Here is a 23503-nt window from a genome sequence, read left to right as displayed (position 1 = left end):
GGGAGGAGCGGAGACCGCAGGCTGTTTAGTGCGTCACTTCCGGGATCCTCCGCCGGGAACCACTTCCGGGGGAGCGGCCCGGCGGCGCGGGAGGTGAGTGGGGCGGCGCGGCGGCCGGGCTCGGGCTTCGGGGAGGGGCGGAGTGGTCCGGACCGTGGAAACGGAGAGGGGGTTGGGCTCGGGCGCCGGCCGGGCTCGTTCCGGCGGCGCTGCTCCGCTGGCCCCCGGGACGCCCTGCACCGGACGACAATAACTTCCCGGGGCGCTTGTCAGGAAGTTACTTGCAGAGGGGAATTTGAGCCCCTTGGACGTGGAGGGCCTCGCCCGGTGCCGCCCCGTGCGTTCGTTTGGAGCTTGGGCCTGAACCCTGCGCTCGCTGCCCGGACCTGGCCTTTCCTCCCACTCGCGGAGCGTTAGGAGAAGCCCAGGCTTCGGGGTCATTCTGGTCGGAGTTGGGACTCCTGAGTGGGCCTCATAGTGCTGGGTAGTCGTGGGCCATCTCTGGTTGCCTGCCCGGTTCTCAGTTTCCTCCTCTGTAAAATGGGCGCATAGGCCATTTAATCTGAGATTGAATGAGATGGTGAATGCAAAGCGCCTAGTTAGGTGCACAATGCGTGTTTAGCATAGTGAACCAATATTGATAAGTTAATGTTAGCTAAAGTCCATGATTTATTCGCATTTGGTTCAGTTTTCCCCAGTGTCCTTTTTGTGTTCCAGTATCCTTTCCTGGATACCGTATTACTTTTAGTCCTCGTGTCTCCTTAGGTTCCTCTTGGCCCTGAGAGTTTCCTAGACTTTCCTTGTTAGAGCAGCTTGACAGTTTTGAGTATTACTGGTCAGATATTTTGTAAAATGATCCTCAATTGAGATTTGTCTGATTTTTTTTTTTCTTCGCGTGATTAGGTAAGGGGTTTTGGGGAGGAAAACCACAGAGTAAAGTCCATTCTCATCACATCGCATCCAGGGTACATACTATCAATATAAGTTGTCACTTGATGGTAACTTGGATCACTAGCTTGAAGTAGTCAAGTTTTTCCACTGTAAAATTACTTCCCTTACTCCCCTTTTCCACATTGTAGTCAAGGAATAGAGTCATTACAGCCCACACTTAAGAGTGTGGAATCATGCTTCACACTTAAAGGCAGAGTATCTACATAAATTATGTGCCATTCGCCATGAGAAATTTGTCAACGCTCTTCTGTTTATTTATTTACCTATTCAGTTATTTATATCAGTATGGCTTAGATATTTATTTTCATACTTTGGGTTATAATCCAGTAATACTATATATTATTGCTCAAAATGTTCCAGCTTTGGCCATTCCTCTATCCCTTTGGCATGCCTCAGCGAATGTGGTGGTGTTTTTTTTTTTTTTTAAGATTTTATTTATTTGAGAGAAAGAGAGGGAGAGCACAGACAGAACATGAGAGAGGGAAGCAGGCTTCCTGCAGAGTAGAGAGCCTGACATGGGGCTCAATCCCAGGACCCTGAGATCATGACCTGAGCCGAAGGCAGCGGCTTAATCCGCTAAGCCACCCAAGTGACCCATTTTTTTTTTTTTTTTAAAACACTTTATGTTCCAGGCTCATCTTGTATGTTTCATGCCTCAGTCCTAGAATTAAACATTTCTCCAGGGGCACCTGGGTGGCTCAGCAGGTTAAAGCCTCTGCCTTCGGCTCAGGTCATGATCCCAGGGTCCTGGGATCGAGCCCCGTGTCGGGCTCTCTGCTCGGCGGGGAGCCTGCTTCTCCCGCTCTCTCTGCCTGCTTCTCTGCCTACTTGTGATCTCCGTCCATCAAATAAATAAATAAAATCTTGAAAAGAAAAAAAAATTTTTTCTCCAAGCAGCCTTGCTTCCTTTTATTGGAGAATGTATTAAATGCCAAGACTTGGTTGTTAGATGCGATCGTTGCTACTGGGATGCCCATGCTTCTAGACCCTCAGTGCAAGCTACAGATGTGTGTATACTAACCTGTATTTATACACGTATCTATAAATATTTCTTTGTGTAGCCACCTGTATCTATATTAAGCTAAATATGAGTTCATATCTGCAACTCTCATCATTCCACATGGACCATTCTCGCCTCCTCTGGCTGATCTGTAACCTCCCACTCCATCTGTGACTAATCTAGCTCCCACCATCTACCATCCATTTACTCAGTTGTTCAATTTCAGTATACATATATAGTAGTTTCAGAATTGTTAACCTCTGCTGCCTGTGGGAAGTAACTTTATCAACTAGAGAATACTGTACATGTGCAGTTCCTTTTACCTTTAGTCCTACAGACTCCACTCATTGCCAAAGTTACTGAGATCTGCACCTGATTCCCCTTGCCCTTTCAGTGAAGTTGTTTAAAACATTTGTAATACATTTAGATTCAGAATGTCACATTCTGGCCTGTACCCCTGGGGCTAATAATATATTATATGTTAATATAAAATTAAAAAAAAAAAAAAAGAATGTCGCATTCTGTGTTCCATCCTGGGATACCCTGACCTCCTAAATGATTTTTTAAAAAAATATTTGTATACATTAAAGTTTACTCTTGTGCTGTAAAGTTCTGTGGGTTTTGACAAATCCTTAATGTCTTGTTATTCACCATTACAGTATCATACAGGGTAGTTTCACTTCAGGGATTATTTTTAACTTCTTTTTTTTTTTTTTTTTTAAAGATTTTATTTATTTATTTATTTGACAGACAGAGATCACAAGTAGGCAGAGAGGCAGGCAGAGAGAGAGGAGGAAGCAGGCTCCCCACTGAGCAGAGAGCCTGATGTGGGGCTCGATCTCAGGACCCTGGGACCGCGACCCGAGCGGAAGGCAGAGGCTTTAACCCACTGAGCCACCCAGGCTCCCCTATTTTTAACTTCTTTCTTTCAGATTTCACCTCAGTGATGCCATTGGCTATCTCTGCAAAATATATCCATAACCCCAGAACTTATCATTGCCGCTGCTGCCACCCTGGTGCCGGCATGTCTTTTGCCTGTTTCAGCACCCTCCTGACTGGTCTCTGCGTTCCCAGGCTTGCCCCCTGCAGTCTGTTCTCAACACAGGGGCAGCCAGAGGGACCGTTTTATTTTATTTTTTTAAGATTTTATTCATTTATTAGAGAGAGCGTGAGCGAGCCAGCACAAACGGGGAGCAGCAGGGAGAGAGAGAGAAGAAGAGTGCCCACTGAGCAAGAAGCCGGATGTGGGACTCGATTGGAGGACCCTGGGATCATGACCTGAGCCTAAGGCAGACCCTTAACGACTGAGCCACCCAGGTGTCCCGGAAGGACCATTTTAAAAGGAGTCAGATCCTGCCATCTTCTTCAATAAGTGCCTTCCAGTGGCTCCCCTTTTACTCAGGGGAGAAGCCAAAGGCCTTATAATGGCCTATTAGCCTTACCCAGCTGGCTCACTCTTCTTGTTCTCCTTGATCATAAATCTCATTCCTGCCTCCCCGCTGGTCCTCCAAGCTGGGGTACTTCAGCTGATATTTAAATGATGTTCCTGTGCTTTCACTTTGTCTCCCTGGGTCACCTTCTCAGAGAGGCCCTCCCCTCACTGCCTCACATAAAATCACACTCCCTGTTTATAGTTCCTCATAATACTCAGCTCAGATATTATCTTCCATGCATATGTGTGTGTCAATGTCTCTATTTGAATGAAGATTCCGGGGGCGGGGGGGTAGTTAGAGGAATGCTTGACACACAATTGGTGCTCAGTTACTCTGTCTGATGAATGAGTGTCTCAGACCACCAGTGGCTGGCATTTCAGGGATGAGCCTAGGGTCTTAGTAACCTTATGAAATTATTTGTCATGTTTGGTAATAGATGAGTAAGTGTATTTTATTAAATACTGGTAGGGGTATGAGGTTTCCCCAAAGTATAAAAACCTCTGCTTTTAAAGCAAGTCTGGCTCCCCGCAGGGCTAGAGACATCGGGATAGTCAGCTCTGCCCTGACTCACAGGGAGAGCCTAAGCAAGCCCTGTGCTTCTCCACGCCTGCCCCTCATTGTTAAACGAGGCACTTGGTTGAGGCATCTGCTCTTGCTTTGCAGGTGGGAAACAGGCGTAGGCTTCATTATTCACCAAATATTTGAGTCAGGCCCTGGAATAAACTCAGGATGAGCCCAGGAGCTCTGCTGTCCAGGACCTTATAGTGAAGCAAGTAAAAAACATTAGACTCCAGACTCCTGATTTCTCAAATAATAAGAAATATGTTTTGAATTTTGGCCCAGAACACACATATTTGGATGTAAATGGATGTAACTGAAAAAAGGCTTCAGAATACAATACTGTCCTTACTAATGTGACTTTTCTTCCCTTCCTTTCCCCTTCCCTTCCCTCTTTTTTAAGAGAGAGACAGAGAGGTAGAGAGCCAGAATGAACAAGTGTTGGAGGGGAGGGCAGGGGCAGAGAGAGGGAGCCCAGAGCCCATCGAAGGGCTCCATCTCACTTCCCTGAGCTCACAACCTGAGCTGAAATCAAGAGTCAGACACTTAACTGACTGAGCCACCCAGGCACCCCACTAATGTCATATTTTCTATCGTCATTTATTTAATTAAATCAAGTGCTGGCTAATGAAATTAAAAGGAAAAAAGTGCCTCTTACAGCCCCCAAGTGGTTTCAGTGGCTCACTGATGGGTCACAGCCTGCTCTTTGAAAACCACTGACCAAGTGGGGAAGAGCTCAGGCTCTGGAGGAGCCCACTAGTTTGAAGCCTCTCTTTACCACTTATCGGCCACGTGGTCCCTGGGCAGGCCACGTAACCTCTCCAAGCCTCAGTGTCCTCGTCCTCATTAGCAACACCCTACTCCCCAGGTGGTTGTGAAGTGAATGAGATGCTCACTGTGGGGTGTGGTGCACATCTGGCAAATGATTCGCTTGTCCTTGCTGCTGCAGCCATGGCAGGGCATGAGGGGAGACAACCTGGCCCAGGGAGTCTGAGGGCAGCCGCCTCCCACCTGAGATCTGAAGGACGACTAGGACTCCTGTGACTTCTGTACTCAGAAACTGAAGACCCAGAAACACTGGCAGGAGGGCTGGGAAGTCAAGCAGAGAAAAGTAGGTGAGAGTTGTAAGGCATACACAATCTGTGCAGAGCATTTTGTGTTTTCCAGAACCTTCTCACAACTATCGTCCTGTTACACCTGGGCCATCCAATATGGGAGTCCTTGCTTGAACGGCGATGATTCACATCTTCGTAGCCTGTTTGGCTCTTTGGCCAATGAAATCAGTTTATATGTGTTTGCAGTCACAGTGCTCATATAATTGTTGCCTCTTTTCAGCAAATGTTATTTTGCACAGACTTTCTGCTGACCTGATGTGCGTGTGTTGTTTGTATTTGCCATCTTAGTGAAGGGGCAGTATGCCATGAGGGGCCATAATTGGGTTAACTGCCTCTTTATTGTTGGATACTTTAGTTGCTTCCTGTTTTTCAGTGTCATGAATAGCACTGCCATGAGCTTTTTTGTACCTGAAGCCTTTTTTCTTGCTTTGAATTGTTTCCTTACTGTAAATTCTAGGAAGTGAGTTATTCAGTCAAAGGATATAATCACTTTTATGGCTCTTGTTATATATGGTCTTATTGCCATTAAAAAAAAAGCCTATATGCACTATAGCTTTGAATGAATGTTTTTGTTGTTTGGCTCATGAGAGCATCAAGTCTCCAGGAAGTCAAGAGATGCGCTCAAAGTATAGCTTATGGCTGATAGAGTCAGGTGTTTTGCCCCTACCCTCAGGCCCCATCTTTTTATTGTATTCCAAGTATTCATAACAGTGTTGCTGTTGGTAATATTAGTTAATCTAAGTATCGATAAGTTTAGTAGGCTTGTCACAGCCTTAAGCATAAAGCTTGGGACCAAGGGCATTTTTTTTTAAAGATTTTATTTATTTATTTGTCAGAGAGAGAGCACAAGCAGGGGGAACAGCAGGCAGAGGGAGAAGCAGGCTCCCCGCTGAGCAAGGAGCCTGATGTGGGACTCCATCCCAGGACCCTGGGATCATGACCTGAGCCGAAGGCAGACGCTTAACGGACGGAGCCACCCAGGTGTCCCCAAGGGCATTTTTAAAGATGTATAATTTAGGGGCGCCCAGGTGGCTCAGTCGATTAAGCCTCTGATTCTTGATTTTGGCTCAGGTAGTGATCTCGGGGGCGTGGGATCGAGCCCTGTGTTGGCCTCGCACTCAGCATGGAGTCTGCTTGTCCCTCCCCCTCTGCTCCTTCCCCTGCTCACGCTCGCTCTCTCTCAAATAAATGAATAAAATCTTTTTTTTTTTTAAAGATTTTATTTATTCACCTGACAGAAATCACAAGTAGGCAGAGAGGCAGGCAGAGAGAGAGGAGGAAGCAGGCTCCCTGCTGAGCAGAAAGCCCGATGTGGGGCTTGAACCCAGGACATGGGATCATGACCTGAGCCGAAGGCAGCGGCTTAACCCACTGAGCCACCCAGGCGCCCCTAAATGAATAAAATCTTTAACAAAAATTAAAAAATAAATAAAGATGTATACTTTGTGAGCCGCCACAGTGAAGAAATGAGAGCACTTGCTTCTACCTTGGTGTTCACATGCTGGTGCCCTGGCAGGACGGCGCGTGTCCTCCGGAGAAGCTGTTCCTGTAGCTGCCCTGGAATTCACTTCGGGGCCAGTTCATGAGCCACCCCAAACAATCTTCCTGGGTCTGAGCCTCGTCATACCTTGTATTTGACCAAAAATGGTATTCCTGAGCTCGAGGCCCCACCTGATTCACCACACTTGGATTCAGAGGATGTTGGGTTCTTTCCAGAAGTCAGATCCTTCCTGGGAGGGTAAAGATCTGCCAGCTCTGAGGACTTTTTTTTTTTTTTTCAAAAGGGGTTTGAAGGTGGCTCCCAGAGAAAGCTGAAGTAGTGTGAAAATGGCCACCCTGTTGGCACGGGCGTGTAATCTTCCCAAGTGTCTAGGTCAAAAGGGACACAGTACTCTTTGCATAAGTCCCACTCTGTTTATCGAGAAGGCAGTTTTGCTACCCTTTAGTCACTTCCCTGATGGTGCAAAGCAGTGAAACTTACACGGTGGAGGAAAGTCTTAGAACCTTCTCTTTAGCCCAAGGCTATGCCATAGGAATACAATGCAGGCCACATGTGTAATTTTCTATTTTCTAGTAGCCGCATTTAAAAAGTAAAAAGAAAAAGGTAAATTTTTAAAATTGTAAAATATACGTAACATAAAATTTACCGTTGTAACCATTTTTTTTTTTTCCTTTCATTTTAACCATTTTTTAAGTGTATAGTTCAGTGGGACTCACAGTGATGTCTAACCATCAGTACTCTCTAGCTCCGGAAGTTTTTCAGCATCACCAGCGGAAACTCTGTCCCCATTGAACACTAAGTCCCCGTTCCCCTCCCCCCAGCCTCTGCTAACCTGTATCTGGTTTCTGGCTCCGAGAATTTGCCTATTCTAGGTACCGCTTACAAGTGGCAGCATACAACATTAGCCCCTCCGTGTCTGGCTTATTTCAATTAGCACCATGTCTTCGAGATCTATCCATGTTGTAGCAGGTGTCAGAATTTCACTCCTTTTAATAGCTGAATAGTATTTCTTTGTATGTGTGCACCACATTTTGTCGATCTGTTCATCTGTTGATGGGTTCTTGGTTGCTGCCATCTTTTGGCTGTTGTAAGTGCACCTGTGAACACTGGGGTACAAGTGTCTGTTCGAGCCTTTGCTTTTAGTTATTTGGGGTACATACCTAGGAGTGCAGTTGCCAGATCATATGGTAATTCTATAATTAACTTTTTGAGAAACAACCGCTGTTTTCCAGTTTGTATTTTTTTTCCCTCTTGATAATGTCTTTTGATGTACCAGTTTTTAAATTCATCATGATGATGTCCAACTTATTTCTTATTTTGTGGCCTTTGCTTTTGGTGTCACATCTCAGAAATCATTGCCAAATCCAATCTCATGAAGACTTTCCCTGATGTTGTCTTCTAGGAGTTTTATAGTTGGGCTCTTAAGTTTAGATCTTTGATTCACTTTTGAGTTCACTTTTGTATATGGTATAAGGTTCCAGCCGCATTCTTTTGCAGGTAGATGTGCAGTTTTCCCAGCACCATGTGCTGAAAACCTGTTCTTCCCCATTGAATGATGCGGGCACTCTTGTTTGAAAATCAGTCCACTACATATGTGAGGATTTATTTCTGAGCTCTCTATTCCATTAGTCTATATCCTTATCCCAGTACCACACTGTTTTGCTTACTATAGGTTTCCTAGTAAGTTTTGAAATCAGAAAGTAAATCCTCCAATTTTGTTATTTTTTTAAAAATATGAAATGAATAGCAGCTTAATCCAGTATATAATTTCAGCATGTAATCGATATAAAAACATCCTTAATGAGATCTTTTACATTTTGATGTTCCTGCCATCTCCTCACTTGAGCGTGTATTTAACTGGACAGCCCTCCCAGTTTGGACCAGCTGTATTTCAACTCTCGATAACCACAGGTGGCTCATGGCTGCCATATTGGACAGCTCAGATTTAGCAGGAAACTGCAGTGTGGCACAGATCTCTGAAAACACAGAGGGCTTTGGAGTCAGGTGGGCCTGTTCCAAAAATCAGTTTGCCCCTTTCTCATTGCAGTGGGCAGAAGGAAGCCACTTGTGGGTGCCGTGGTAGAGGGGAGGCGGTTCAGTCATACCAGGGTGGGAGACAGCAATAAGGAAGGCGTGCTGGGGAGGTGACGCTTGAGCTTAGCCTTGGAGGTAGAGTGGGGGCTTCACCAAGCAGTCAGAATGGAAAAGGGCATTCTTGGCAGAGTGTGCGGCCTGGGCAGAGGCCCAGGTTTTCGGAAGAGCCCGTGCTTTTGGAGAACTATAGGGAGCTGTTTGGGCTCGAGCAGAGTATTAGGAGTGGGGGCCCTGTTGAAAGGAGAGGCTGGGTGAAGCTGGACTTGCCACCACTGGCCACCACTGCCCCTGTCATTCATGTCCCCAGCATTGCTTCTTTGGGTTTACTGGCAGTGGCCTCCTCACCGGCCTCCCTGTGTCTACTCTGCACTCCCTGTCCCCATCATTTAAAATGTAAGTCAGATAATGTCACTTCTCTGCCCCAAACCCTTGGTGGCTTCAGTCAATCCAGAAATGTCACGGTCCTAGTGGGTCAGCCCACACTTCTCCCTGATCTTCTCTCCTTCTTGAGCACTCTACTCTGGCCACTTTGACCTCATTTCCCTGCCCCGGGGCCTCTACACTTGTTTTCTCTCTGCCTGGATGTGCCTCTCTCAGATGTTCCAGTGGCTCATTCTCACACTTCATATCTCTGCCGTCAGTCCCCATCTCTGCAGAGAGCTCCTCCTGTCTGTCACCCTGCACAAAGTAAAACAGTGCCCTTTGTCAGTTTTGTTCAAAACAGTTGTCACCAGCTGGCACAGCACGTCTGGATGTGTTGTTGGCCTCTGCCCTGAGATGTAGGCCCCAGGAGAGCAGGGCTTGGTCTCTTTTTCTCTCTCTTTCATGCTTGGTGTTCAGCAGGTATTTGCTGAATGAATAGCTAGATGAATAAGTGAATAAATGAACAAAATCTGACCTGTAGCAGGCCTTCAAATGTATGTTGATTAGAGATTTTTGTCAAAGTGTTTGCCTTTACTCATTTTCCCTAACTCTGTATTTGGAGAAATTTCAAATATTCAGAAAGGTTGAGAGAATAGTCCAATGACTGTCTATACGTCTTCCACTTAGATTCAAGTACTATTAACATCTCACCATGATCGCTTTATATATCCCTGGAAGTATGGGTGTGTTTGGGCAAGTGGAACCATTTAAAAATCAGTTGTAGAAACATGACACTTAACCTTTGTGTCTAGAAGTTGGCTCTGGAGAGTGGTGAATCAGAGGAGACCACAGGCAGCAGGTGGCCTGGGCCATGGCCTCCGACCTGGACTTCTCACCTCCTGAGGTGCCTGAGCCCACTTTCCTGGAGAACCTGCTACGGTACGGACTGTTCCTGGGGGCCATCTTCCAGCTCATCTGTGTGCTGGCCATCATCGTACCTGTTCCCAAGTCCCACGAGGCGGTGAGTCCTTCCCTGAGAGCTTCCACCATCAGACTGGGTTCTAGGTGCTAAAAACAGATACCGTGGCAAAGAAAACCAGTTGGGACTATGCCAGATTCCCACCTAGTGGCATTGAAGCACGTGACCAGTACTTTATTGGTTCACACATGTTAAGCAGATTTTTATTTACTGCCTATTACGTGTCCGTCTGCAGCAAGAACGTAGAGTCTTTCCTCATGCAGCTTCTAGTCCTTGAGAGAAGGGCAGATAGGAAAGAAATATGCATGTTTCCGTGAGAAGCCCAGGGCACTGTGAGGGTGCCTGTCAAGGGGTAGGACCTGGTCTTACTCTGGGGCAGGGGAACTACCTTTGCAAGGACTCTAGTTCAAGTCACTGAATGAGGATGACTGTGGCCGGAGCACAGAGGGACATGAATGAGAGGTGCGGGCGGGGCCCAGAGGGTTTTAAGTAAGACACTGACAGGATCAGATTGGCTTTTTGTTGTATTGACTTTTTTCTGTAGGTTTCTTTATTCTGTAGCATACTCCCTCCTTCCACCACCCTTTCTCCCCCACCCTCCCTTTTCTCATAACACTAATTTGTTGGAGAAAGCAGGTCATTGTCATCTATAGTATCCATGTCCAGGATTTAGCTGATTGCCTCTGTGTGGTGTCATTTAACCTGTTTCTCTGTTCCCTGTATTTCCTATTAATAGGAAGTTCAGTCTAGATGCTTGAGTCAACTCAGATCAGGCTATCTGGTGAGAACACCTCCTGGCTGGCACTGTGGACTTCCTGATACGTGTTGTCGATGAGCATATGGTGTCTGCTTGTCACACACTTAGAGATTCTGGGATTGGTCAGTGGGTTCAGGTGGTGGTAGCTGATCCCTCTATTAAAGAATCCCCAACAGGGGTGCCTGGGTGGCTCAGTGGGTTAAAGCCTCTGCCTTCGGCTCAGGTCGTGATCCCGGCGTCCTGGGATCAAGCCCCACATCGGGCTCTCTGCTCTGCAGAGAGCCTGCTTCCTCCTCTCTCTGCCTGCCTCCCTGCCTGCTTGTGATCTCTCTCTCTGTCAAATAAATAAATAAAATCTTTAAAAAAAAAAAAATCCCCACCAGTCTTGCACCTAAAGTGTTTGCAATATCCATTGCTGAGCTCCATTTTTTCCTTCTGCATTTATTAGCTGGAATTCTTCCACGAAGAAGACCTTTTCCTCATTGCCTATATAGTTATTCTGAAATGCGCTTTGTAGTAAAGTCTAGATAAGTGCTTGGTTCTTTCCTTTTATTAATTTTCAGAACAACAAGTTTGGACTCTAGTACCCTCCAGTCTCGGCTAATGAAGCTTTGATTTTCACATCATTTTGAACATTATATTTATATCTTTTTTTTTTTTTTTTAAGATTTGTTTATTTGAGAGAGAGATGAGAGGGAGGGGAAGAGGGAGAGAGAGTCTTAAGCAGAATCCATGGTGAACACAGAGCATGATGCAGGGCTCCATCTCACCCCTCTGAGATCGTGACCTGAGCTGAAACCAAGAGGAAGACGCGTAACCAACTGAGCCACCCAGGTGCTCCTTGAACATATATTTTTATATATTGGATAAATTTTTAGGTTTTTTTTATGCTCAAATGGCTTCAAGGGGAGGCTTATCATGTGTGAATATTGTTACCAGGGAAGTTCATTTGAAACTCATTGCCTAGGACTTCTCTTGGGGACGGGTCACATAAGCACCCTCTGCTTATGGACCAGAATTCGAGACTTCCCGAAGGAAAGCAGGTATTAGGCATAAAGCATATTGTTTGATTTAGGTACAGTGAGTCACTCTTAATCAGTTCCAGGAATTGTGGGAACCACCCAAAATCCGATTTCCCAGGTGCCAGCCAGGGGCTGGCCTTGCAAATAGGCTTTTCTAAAGCAGGATTTTTTTTAATGTTGACTCTATTCTGCACACTTATATTTTTTATAATTTAAAAATAACTACATTTTTTTTTTTTACTATTAACAGTAAGACTCAGAATGAAATATAGGATTTCTCTGTGGTTCTTTCTGGCTTTAGAATATATCCCAGTAGGGATGTATGGTCAGAGTACTGAGTTTAGTAATTCTCCTCTTCTTTTAGTTATTCTCCCATTGTGATATGCAGTTAGGCTAATTTGCTTTAACTTGTTTTGAAATTTTAGGGACTTTTTTTTCCATTTTAATTTAATTTAAACATAATATAAAATGTTTATGTACAATATTTCTCCCAAATCAAAATGACATAAGATATAATTGTCTTCAGAAACAGAAGTCTCCTTTCACCTAGATATTCTCCACTCTATTCTCTTTCCTCCTCCATAGGTAATAATTTTTATTATTTTGATTTATTCTTCTTTTGTTTCTTTTTGAAAACACAAGCAGGGGCACCTGGGTGGCTCAGTGGGTTAAGCATCTGCCTTCGGCTCAGGTCATGATCCCAGGGTCCTGGGATTGAGCCCCACATCGGTCTCCCTGCTTTGCAGAGAGCCTGCTTCTCCCTGTCCATCTGCTGCTCCCCCTCCTTGTGCTGTCTCTCTCTGTGTCAAATAAATAAACTAAACAAAAACAAAAAACATAAGCAAATCCATATGTGTGTGAGGTATAGCTATACGTGTGTGTGTGTGTGTGTGTGTGTATGTATATATAAATATTCTCCCCTTTGATACATAAAAGATGGCACCTACTAAATACAGTTTCACATTGTTTCTTTTTTCACTTAAAAACATATAGTATCTTCTGGAGATCCATTTTTCATGGAGATGACTATGTCCCAGAGATATGCTCATGTAGCTGGGAGGATCATGGCCATTACTGTTGCAGAAGGAAGCCCTGGCAAAGGAGCAGCTTGGAGGTGGGGCTGGGGGAAGAAGTGTGCTGAGTTCAGGTTCAAACAGGTGCCTTTAAGGTATCCAGGCGGCTCTGGCAAGTAAGCAGTTAGATCCACAGGTCTCTAGCAGGAGAAGGGTCTGGGCTGAGTGCTGATCAACATGTGGGAGCTGAGATGTTGAAGCCAGATGAGGACGAGGTCTCTGGGGGTGAGAACATGGGCTGAGACGAGCAGAGGACCCGGGCTGCAGCCCCGAGGACCTCCAGCATTTAGGGGGCAGGGGGTAGGGAAGGCACAGCCACTGAGGGTACGGGAAGCCTTGGTGAACATGGATGGACTCATGGCCTCCGAGGGTTCTGTCCATCTCTGTTTCTTACTCTGGTATTTTGAGAAGGAGGTCACGATTGGAGTTTTTCCACTCACAGTTGTATCACGCTCTAAAAACGTAATCCCCGCGCTCTGGGACTCTGTCCTCACAGACACGGCATGCTATTGGGTATTATAAATAACAAACATTTTTACTGTCATTGGCCACTGGGGAAGCCTGCTAAGAGTCCCGAGGGACAGAGGTGATGAATGTTTTTATTTTCTAGGCAGGGATGTGGCGTCAGAGGTGTGTGGCCTTCTGGAGAGCTGCTCCTCACCTCCTGTAGTGTTCTTAACCCTTCCAGGCTGGCCACAGAGGCTGGGGTCAATTTAGCAAACAAGGAAAGGAGGGTGCATTTTACTCATCTGTTTGACGTTCTTAGTGGCATAGTGGGTTGAGGCCTGTGGAGGCAGGGAGTTGACAAAGGGCTCAGCCGTATGCCTGCTCCCCTGACTCCCCACTCTGCCATTTAGAGCTTAATTTGGGACAACAGCCTTGTCTTTTGAAATATAAATATAGTACATACCATCTCATTTTAATTTATCTCGCAGTTTAGGGGAATAAGGCTCACATAAGTGAATTGTCTTCATGACTGAAGCTTACTGTTTTTAGCTTTTTTTTTTTTTTTTTTAAGCTTTTCAATGGATCAGTAACAAAAAAATACAGTACTGGTAATTCAATTTTTTATTGGTGCATCAGGCCAACAAATGGATTCTATTTATTATACCAGGGTTCTGCTGCCAGCTTTCCTCGGTGTGCCCCCAGAAGGCAGCCTTCTCTTACTCCCCACACTCCCAACTAGATGGAAAGGAACACAGTATTCTGTGCACAGTCTTTCAAAGAGAGGGTGAGTGCCGAGACTGTGCTCCGAGGTTGAGCCTGCTGCTAGCTGGGATTTGGAATTTGGATGGGGATGGAGAAAAGAAGGGGATTTTACTTGGGGCCAGGGAGCTTGTAAGGAGGAAGGGTGCCTCTGGTCATAGGTGGTGGGGATCCTGGCAGCCCAATCGCAGGAGGGAAGTGGAGGGTACCAGGAGAGGGGAGAGGGTAGAGTTCGGGGTGGGAGGACCCAGAGAACAGTCTTGGTCTCTTTGTCGTTTGGCTTAGGGCAAAATCATCCCTCTTGCTTGGCCTATAGAATCAAGGTTTATTAGTGGCTTTTTGGGTCAGAAGATAATATTTTTGGCTCTAGATGATGGGAGAGCCTTTGAAAAGCGGAAGAATGTCTTTCCTGTTGTTCCAGTAAGCTGATTTTTTTGCAACTTGTTTATGGCTTCAGTACTTCAATACTTAGCAGATTATTTGAAAGCTCTTTTGGGGGTAATCAGAGAAGAAAAAAGGAACACATACAAATGCTTCCCACCCCACCCCCTTCTTTTCATAGTGGGAGCAAAGAACCAATTTGCAAAATCAGAACTGAAGTCCTTCCAGCCCTAAGCCAAATGAGAACGTGTTCTCATCGACACCTCATTAAACCAAGACCTGAGAAAACAAACATTTGTGTGAGCCTGATTGAAGCTTGGGCCATACTTAATCCAAGCATTTTCTCGTAGGCTGGATTCTAAAATGTAGTAGATCCTTACACCATTTCTGTCCCGTCCAGGAGGGCACATAGATGTCCTCTCTCATGCCAAGTCTGATGGATTGTGTGGTGGCCATAGTGCATGGATTCTGGGCCTGCTTCTAGGCCCCAAGTGAAGTAATTGATTACTGATGTCTGCTGTGAGTGAGGACCTGGGGAATTCTTGGGCTGGTCCACCATTCTCCATCTGTCCATACCTGCCTGGGGGTTTTCAAAGGCCTGGGCTGTACCCATAGAGATTCTGATTCTGTTGTTCACTGTAGCCCACATTAGTATTTACTTGAAGTGTCCAGGGGGTTCTATTACGCGGCCACTGGTCTAGTCTCTATACTATTTCCCTGAAGCACCAACCAATTTTGGGAAGGTAGGAGGCATTCAGTTCTACATGTGTTAGGTTTGAAATAATAGCAAGACACCCAAGTGGGAAAGAGCCAGTGAGAAGTTGGGCATAGAGACCTGGGGAGTATTTTATCCACATGGCTTTACTATTTGAAATCCTAAGAGTGGGTTGCTGGGCTTTTCAAGGGAAATGAAGATTCAGGAAAGGCCTGAACTTGGGGCCTTCCTGACATGCTTGAAGCAGTTTCTGTGCAGTGTGGCTGTACCAAAAAGATGCAGGTGCCGTCGCAGAGCGGGGATGCAGCTGGGAGTCTGGAAGGGGTGGGAACCAGGACCCTGTCACTCACCATCTGCATCCCCTTGGTCTCCCCTTCCTGTCCATCTCCTTTCACTTCTCTCACCAGGGCCCTGCTTCCTCTGCTCGCCATCCCTGCGGTGGGATGAAACATGGCCACTAACAGCTTCTAGAGTGTATGTCCTTCAGCTGCAGCATCTGGAGGCTGCCTTCTTGCTTGGTCTCAGTTCCAGAATCCCCAGGGAAGGAACTGTAGCTGACCCAGCTTGGGGAAGCTAGGGCTTGTGTGGTGGGAGGGGCAGGCCATGTCCCAAAGGAGCAGCAGTGTTGTGCAGGCAAAGCTGGGGTCTCCTTTCTGGTGGCTCTGTCTGAAGACAGGGCAGAGCAGTCGGCAGAGGGGCCTGCGGTCTCCCAGAAAACGACCATCGTTCGAGGAGAGCACGTGTCTGTCCGGTCCCCACAGAGATGACGCAAGTGGGTGTTGACTTCTAGTTCAGCGCCTCACAACACAGGTAGCAGTGGTTCACCTGGCGGAGTTTGGGTGCTGACAGTTCCCATCTCTTCACGTGTGTATGGCTCGTCTCCCTCGCTGCTGCCAGCCCCGAGGCTGGTACCTTCGCTTGCACTCTGCTGTCTCTGTGCGGCCTGCCGCAGTCTCTTCCTGCAGCAACGGGGACTCCATTGAAAGTTGCGAAACACCTCCAGCAGTTTCTCTGGAAACTGTTGGTTCTTAGAACTGGGAATTTCAAGGCGCAGCTGGGCTCCGAGGCTTAAAAGGTCTTCAGGGTTCTGTCTCTGTCTCCTGGCTTTCCTGCGAGTGTCGGCTTCATTCGGAGGCCCTTGCCATGTGTCCAGAAGGTGGCTGCAGCAGCCCCGTCTACATCCTTACTGCTCGTGATTACAAGCAAGAGAAGCCGTCTCTCTGCCGATGCTCACTTTCCAGGTTTCATGGAAGGTCTCTGCTCGGCTCTGGCTTGGCCACATGCTTGTACCTTGCCCCAGAGGTGGGAAGGGGCAGTGGGTACCATTTCTGGCCAGGCCACATTTAACTGGCCACGCCTGTGGCCACAGGGACTGAGAGTCCTTCCTAGAACCACATGGGATCAAGAAGGAGCCAAGCCCCCATGGAAAGGGCGTTGGGCAGACAGAGACAACTGAAGCCCAGCGTTGTGATCCAGTGGAGAACTCTCCAGAATAGCAAGAGTGGTAGCTTTCAGTGTTGTGCCCATAGGCTTCACTGTCATCTAGAAAGCTCTGCAAGTTTTAGAGCCTTGAAAAAGATGGAGCCTTCCCAGCAGCGGCCTAGAATTTCAGGACCCTGTTGGAAAGTTCTGTCTGAGGCTGCCAGAGGAAATAATTAACTCGGGCAAGTGTATATTATACCTACTCTCAACACCTTAGGAGACAGGCTCTGAGAACTAACTTTGCTGTTTCTGCCCTGTATATTTTTCAGCTTGGGAGCAGTTTGCTGCTGAGCTGGGTGGCAGGGTGTTTTTTACTTAACGAGCCCTTCTGGAGAGATTGCTGTGTGGTGGGCAGGGTGACGGTATAAACATGGTTTCGGGATGTATACCGTTTCATGGGAGAGACGGCCGGGCACACAAAGAGCCACAGACCAGCCAGTGGGAAGGGCCTGGAGTCGTGCTGAATTGTGTCTGGAATAAGGCCCAAGGCCGTTCTCTGTAATCACGGTTCTCCTGGCCTGCCAGGCGCATCCTGGACACCGTGTCTTCGTTCGCCTTGCTGAGCCCACGACGATGGCTTCTCCTCCGCCCCCGGTTCCAGCTAGTCCTAGCCTCCTCTCAAGGGTTGCTGGCTCACCGCTGCAAGGTCTTCACATCCCCCACCATGCCTAGGGCCTGGGGCAAGAGTGCGCAGTAGGGTGAGCAGGAGCATCAGCGCTGGGGACACATAGTCTGAGCACCGCCCTCCCTTCACGTCCCTAAGCCTGCGTCCTGAGCCTTAGAGGGACGGCATGCTTTCCCAGCCCAGAGTTCCTGGGGATCAAGTGAGAGAAGGTGCATGAGGATATGCGCACGTAGCACACGGGGTTTCTTTCCCTGGACTGCTTGAGAGGAAAGAATGATTTTTGGTCTGTACGGAGTGCTGCTTTGCTGCTTTGTTCTGATTTATCAGACTGAGTCCACGCTGGACTGTGTAGTGGAAGACATAAAGTTCCGAGTGCTTTCCCTGCTGGAAGGGATCGGATGCACTGAGGCACAGATTTGATTATTTGAACCTGATGAACAGCAGCAATTTCCTGGCCTCGTAAGCAGCTGTGGATCTGCTTCATTATTGATGAGGCCTGTGTTGGCAGAGGACTGGGGCCTCTGCAGAGCTGGCGACCCTCTGGCGGGGGAGGGTTTCTTTTACTCCCAAAGATGGCGTGATTGCTGAGGAAGCTTAAAACTTGCTTCAGAGGAGGCACGGAGTTCCCAGATTTGAAGGTGGGGCTGTAGTGCTTGGAGTCCGCCTAGCCTGTCCCAGCAGCATGTATCTGAGGAGAAATTAAAGTCAGCCACTCTGTTCAGAGTCGTTCTTGCTGGCTAAGGATTTGGAGCTGCAGCCCTTCGTGCCTAGGACCCCTGCATCCGAATCATGTGCATAAGGGCGGCTTTCGCTTCCCTGTAGCTTGGGGGGAACTCGGCTATGTCCCGAGGGACCAGTCACTGAGACTCAGTGAGCCTCTGTTTCCTTTCTTGTAAAATGAGCTCACAGTGGCTGGCTTGTTAGGGTCATGGAGGCTCAGCGAGTGGATGCACATTGCTCAGCGTGTGTTGTCGTCGTTACCCTGTGGCGCCTGGCACAAAACTGCCTCCACTGGGTGTACATACAGAGGTGGGAGGGCTGGGGACCCCGGCAGAGCAGGACAGGGAACAAAGCACATGGGCAATACCAGTGGGCCGATAGCCTGGTGAGACAGGGTGGGCTGCATGAGGGGAGAGCCAGGAGACTGGAGGCCACAGGGAAGCTCTTAGAAATTTGTCTCCTACAAAGGGGGGACCAGAAACACATTTAAAGCAGCAGATAGACACAGTCAAGACTGTTGTTTTAGAATAGACTGAAAGCAGTGGGACGGACGGTGAGGAGAATGTCGGGGAGGCTGACACAGCAAGGGGGCAGGCGGGGGACCATGGGGTCTGGCCTGGCGTAGTAGTGTGTATCCAGAGGGGCCGGGTGGAGTCGAGAACCCCTTGGAGGGTAGAATGCGCAGGACCTGGGGCACATTGGGTGTGGGGGCACGAGGGAAGGAGAACTCAGAAACAACTTGGAGGTTTCTAGCTTGGGTAACTGGGTGAGTGATGATGCCAAAAACTGAGGTGGGGGAGGGAGGAGGAGGTCTGGGGTGAGGAGGAGACAGATAATACGCTCAGATGACTCGATGACTATAATATGTACACACACCCACGGAAAGCTGCCTTCAGCTGTGAAAAACAGAGCCCTGCGCGGGGAGCACTAACCCACTCTCCTGACTCCTGTCGGAACTGCGGTCACAAACAAGTGGTCCGAAGAACCCATTGGCAGAATCTAGAACGGGCTGTTCTTGTCGTTCTCCCGTCATCTGTACGGCCTGTGGTTCCAGGTGCTGCTAAAGAGAGGGTGGATTGTCAGTGAACTTGGGGTCTTGGTCTCCAGCCCTAAGTTCCCTAGGGTACCTGGGACACACTCTATTCTACCCTATAACCATTAAGAGGTTCACGTCCTGGCACTGCTGCTCACTCATGGACACCTTAGGCAAGTCACATAATCTCTCCGAGTGTTTCTTCTTTCGTCTGTCCGGTGGGACTCAGCACGGTACTTTGCAAGGCTAAAATAAAATGGGTCCATAGCACATCGCCTGGGGCCTGGCACGTTGTAAATACAGCCGGTGTGGTTCTTGTTACTGGAGGCTGTGCCTAGCCACACTTTAGGGAATATGTATTGGGTTTGACATCTGCTGGTGTCCTCTGTGCCCATGGGAAAAGTGAGACCTAGTCCCAAGTGTTTTATATATATATATATATATATATTTGTAAATATTTCTTTAAGTCATCTCTACACTCAGCATGGGGCTCGAACTCATGACCCTGAGATCCCAAGTCGCACCATCCATCGACTGAAGCAGCCAGGCGCCCTTAAGTGTTCTATTTTCATGATGATAAACCAGAGTGAAGTTCCCATGGTTATGGGAGATCTTGCCTGATCTTCCATATTCATTCATTCATTCATTCATTCATTCACAGTTGAAGCTGTCTCAGGGAGCGCACAAGCTAGTAGGGGAGACCAGCAGGAGAATGTGTCACTGATAATGTGTAATGTGGCACGGGTGGTTACTTGGTACCAGGGGTAGGGGTAGGGCTGGGGAAAGGGATATGCCCCCTGCTGGAGGTGGAGAGCAGAGGAGGAAGGCTAGACAGTGAGTAGGAGTGCATTCTTAGCAGGGCCAAATCACAGGGAGGGGTTTGCTGGGTGGCCAAGAAGGGTGCTTCTCTTGTTAGAGGTGACCAGCAGAAATCCTGGCAGCTGACCCAGTGTGGGGTCTGGAGAAGAGCCAGAAGAGCTGGAGATGTGGGCTCCTTAGATGCCATCCCTTGTGTGGGGCATGAGGCTGTGGGAGATGGAAAGCCCCTGGAAGGTTTAACGTTGGTGGGGGGGGGATCTGCATGAGGCGTGGCACAGAGCAGGGAGGTCCGTTAGCAGTGGAGGACTTAGGTGCTGGAGAGTGTGACCAAGTCAAGAGGTAGATGGGGTTGAACCCCAGGACGTGGTGACTGATTGGACCATTGGGAGGAGAGACCGGTGGGGAGGAGGACCTGGTCTGCTGGAGAAGGGGTTTTGGTTGGTCTGGGACAGTGGAATTAGAGGTGCCCAGGGAGGATGCTAGTCCAGTTGTCTGACAGATAGCTGGGTCAGGAAAACGTGTGCTCAGGAGAGAGGGTGGGGAGGTATCAGAATGGATCAGGCACCTAAGAGAGGGACTGTGGAATGAGGGAAGCCCTGGGGCTGGCAGGCTAGTGTCACCGTCCCTGTGGATTCTGAACTGAGCCCCACTGAAACCGGAGGGGCACTCAGCTTTGAATTTAGAGGGCCGGGAGCTCTGGAGATGCTTGGCAAGTTCCTGCGCGGAAACCATTCATCTCATCGGGGCCTGTTTGTCTCGGGCACTCAGGAACTGGCCGGTTTGCACTGGCCTCATGGGCACTGCCCTGGGGACAGTTTCCAGTTCCCAAGGTCTCCCAAGACTGCACCCTGTGGGGTTTGCCTTAAACAGTAGCCTTACTGCTGTGCTCTGCGGTTGGGGGTGGGGGTGCTCAGCCTGTGCACTTGACACGCTGGCTTCTCTGAGGTTCTGTTTGTTTAGCTTTCTAAGGGCTAACTTTCTTCTTTTCTTTTTCTTTTTTTTCTTTCTTTATTACTTTTTTTTTTTTTTTTTTTGCCAAGTTACATTAAAGTATCGGCCCGGGTTGACAGGCCATGGAGCCCAGTGCTGCCATCAGAGACCTGGCTGGGGAGGGCTGGCGCCCTTGTTATCTTGGGAAGATCACCTGTGGGTACCTGGGGCTGGGCTGGGCCTTTACATTCTGAGGTTTCAGTGGGCAGGCTGGCAGGCTGGCAGGGTGGAGTGGAGGCAGTGACAAGGGGGGCTGACGCATCTCGGGAGTAGGCCCCCCAGAGGTGTGGGCTGCCCCTCCTCAGCCACGATCGCGTCTCTGCGGTCAGCCTGCGGGCTTGAGGAGCCAGCCCTGGGAAGGATAGGGAGCAAAGCAAGCTGCAGGCTGGGAGTCGGCCACTTTAACTGAGGAAATACTGTTCTCTTCCAGAAGTGTGCTCCTTCTTAGTATTCTTTGTCTGCTTTTTATTTTACCATTTTTAATAAAAGAACACAGATGCCGAGAAGCATTTCCTTATCCTAGTGCTGGGGCCATGGGGTGGGGGGCTAGTGTGGGCACCTGAATAAAGGGGCTGCCATTGCCAGGCATTTAACATTTTCAAGAAAAGCTAGGAGTCTGGATTGAATGGGAGATCTACCAGTTGGCTCAAGTTTTTAAATATAAACACTGTAGGCCAAGTGAAGTCCACTTGGGGGCCAGAGGAGGCCTGGGGGCTGTGGTCAGTGTTCTCCAGGCCAGACATGCCACACTAATATCCTGCCTGACCAAGGCACAGTGGCACTTACCCCCAGAGGGCAGGGAACACTTGACAGGACTGAGTCCTGTCCAGATTCTTCTCTGACATGAGCCTTTGTGGCTGTGGCAGGCTGAGTCCCTTTCCTGGAGACCTTTACTGTGCCGTGAAGGCCAGGGCTAGGTCTGTGCTTTTGCATCTGTTTTTAAAGCAGCAGAGCCTCTGCACAAACCAAATCTTACATGGAGTGGGACAGACAGAAAAATCAGGGCTGCCCAGGTTGTCGGGAGAGTCTGGAGTTCTGCCCCCAGGCTGCCCTCTGCCCTCCCCCCCGGGGCGCCTCTACTGGGCCCCACAGAACACAGTGTAGTGGTTGCCTAGCTGCAGGCCAGTGCTCCCCACCCCTCCCAGCCCTGGCGTGCTGTGGCTTGAATGGGAGGAGAGGACAGTAGGGCTGGAGGGAGAGCGAGCCTCAGTGGGTCTGGGGCTGGCCGGCTCCTCACTGGTGCTCTGACTGGTACTAGCACACCGGGTGCCGCCTCGGCTGCTGGGCACTATCTACGCATCAGCCCTTGATAGCACGCATCACGATTTCCATTTCACAGCTGGGTAGACCAAGATGCAGGAAGGGGAAGTGAGTTGCCCACAGGTCACTTGGCTGGCTTGTGGAGGTGCCTCAATCCCCCCCGCCCCTGCCTCTGGCCTCTAAGGCTCCAAAGGTTGCCTCCTCCTTTGGGGCCTCTTTCTTTATTCTTCATTTGGAATTGCCCTGCTCATGGGGGGGGGGGGGGCTCCTCTACCACCCCCCGCCCAGCAGCCCCCAGCCCCATCCACCTGAGGCTCCTGGGTCCCAGCAATGACAGTTCCCATTCCTGGTGTTTCTGGGGCCCTGTGCTTTAGTTTGCAAAGCCCCCTTCAGACAACAGTCTCGTTTTTGCTGGTGTCAGGCTGACTCGTCTAAACAGGACTCTCCTTTCTATCGCCACACAGGAGGCAGAGCCCTCTGAGCCCAGAAGTGCGGAGGTGACAAGGAAACCCAAGGCTGCTGTTCTTTCTGCCAGCAAAAGGCCCAAGAAGGAGGCCAAGAAGAAGCGGTAGAAGAGGAGGCCTGCAGAGCCACTGGTAGGGCAGGGGCCTTTGGGGCCAGCCCTCCTGGGACTCAATGTCCTGTTCCCTCAGTCCCAGGGTCAGGGCTGAAGTGGCTGGGCCGCTCTCTGAGCACAGAGATTTGGACAATCGTGACAGTCCCCAGGTCCCAGCCGGGCAGCCCACCACTTCCTCTTCCTTCTGCTTCCGTGACAGTGTAGAGCTAAGGGGACTAGAACACCCTGTGAGCAGAGGCTGTGTAAGCAGTCTGTTTGTTCAGCGTTGGGTCAGCTCCATACTTAATCACTGTGCCCAGCCTTCAGCCCCCCACTTGTGGATTCACGCTGCATTTCAGAGTCGTGATCTCATGCCGACAAGCACCACCCTCCCCCCGTGACGCAGGCGCCACAGATCTGCTCGTCAGCCACCTTCGTCCCTGCTGTACAGATGGAGCCAGGCCAGCCCTGCCCTGTGTGTTCAGGTCCAGATGCCATGGCCGCTGTGATGTAGGCGGTCCCTTCAGCGCAACAGCTGGGTCCGAAGCTGGCGGGGGAACCCACGGGAAAGCTGGCCAGGGTGGTGCCTGGTTCTCCTCTGGCAGATGGAAGGGATTTGGCTGTATGAGTACATGTGCTTGGGCCCAAAGTCTCTTAGCCTCTGAAATGGGGGCCTTGTCCATCTCAGACCAACCCCTTTTCAGCCCACCTTGGCGCATTCAGTATGTGCCTTTTGGCTTCCATCTGTATACCTCCCCTCCCCCAGTTCTTTCAACCCCAGAACAGTGAGGAAAAGTCATCTGGGCAAGTAAACATCAATAAACTGCCTCATATGCTGAATGCCCTGTGTGTTACCTGCTGCTGAGGGAG

At 48.9% G+C, this 23503-nt stretch overlaps 1 protein-coding gene across 5 annotated transcripts; it reads left to right on the top strand.

Annotated features, from left to right (window-relative positions):
• On the top strand, window positions 1-23473 carry LOC111141580 (mannosidase beta like). 5 transcript variants are annotated; one of them, XM_022494244.1, is made up of 4 exons: window positions 59-93; window positions 4892-5053; window positions 9828-10036; window positions 22542-23473. In XM_022494244.1, the coding sequence occupies exons 3-4, from the start codon at window positions 9887-9889 to the stop codon at window positions 22647-22649; spliced, it is 258 nt and encodes an 85-aa protein (XP_022349952.1). In that variant the 5' UTR covers window positions 59-93; window positions 4892-5053; window positions 9828-9886; the 3' UTR covers window positions 22650-23473. The 5 variants fall into 5 exon arrangements, with proteins under 5 accessions (XP_022349949.1, XP_022349952.1, XP_022349953.1 ...); XM_022494245.1 differs by having other exon boundaries at window positions 4892-5057; window positions 9831-10036; XM_022494242.1 differs by having other exon boundaries at window positions 4892-5057.
• Window positions 23474-23503: the final 30 nt, after the last annotated feature.

Source organism: Enhydra lutris, unplaced genomic scaffold (genome assembly GCF_002288905.1).
Source record: "Enhydra lutris kenyoni isolate GAN:26980312 unplaced genomic scaffold, ASM228890v2 scaffoldscaffold6, whole genome shotgun sequence".
NCBI classification, from domain to species: Eukaryota; Metazoa; Chordata; class Mammalia; order Carnivora; family Mustelidae; genus Enhydra; species Enhydra lutris.
Note: the sequence above shows the minus strand (reverse complement) of the source record. Positions and strands in the feature narration are given on the sequence as shown.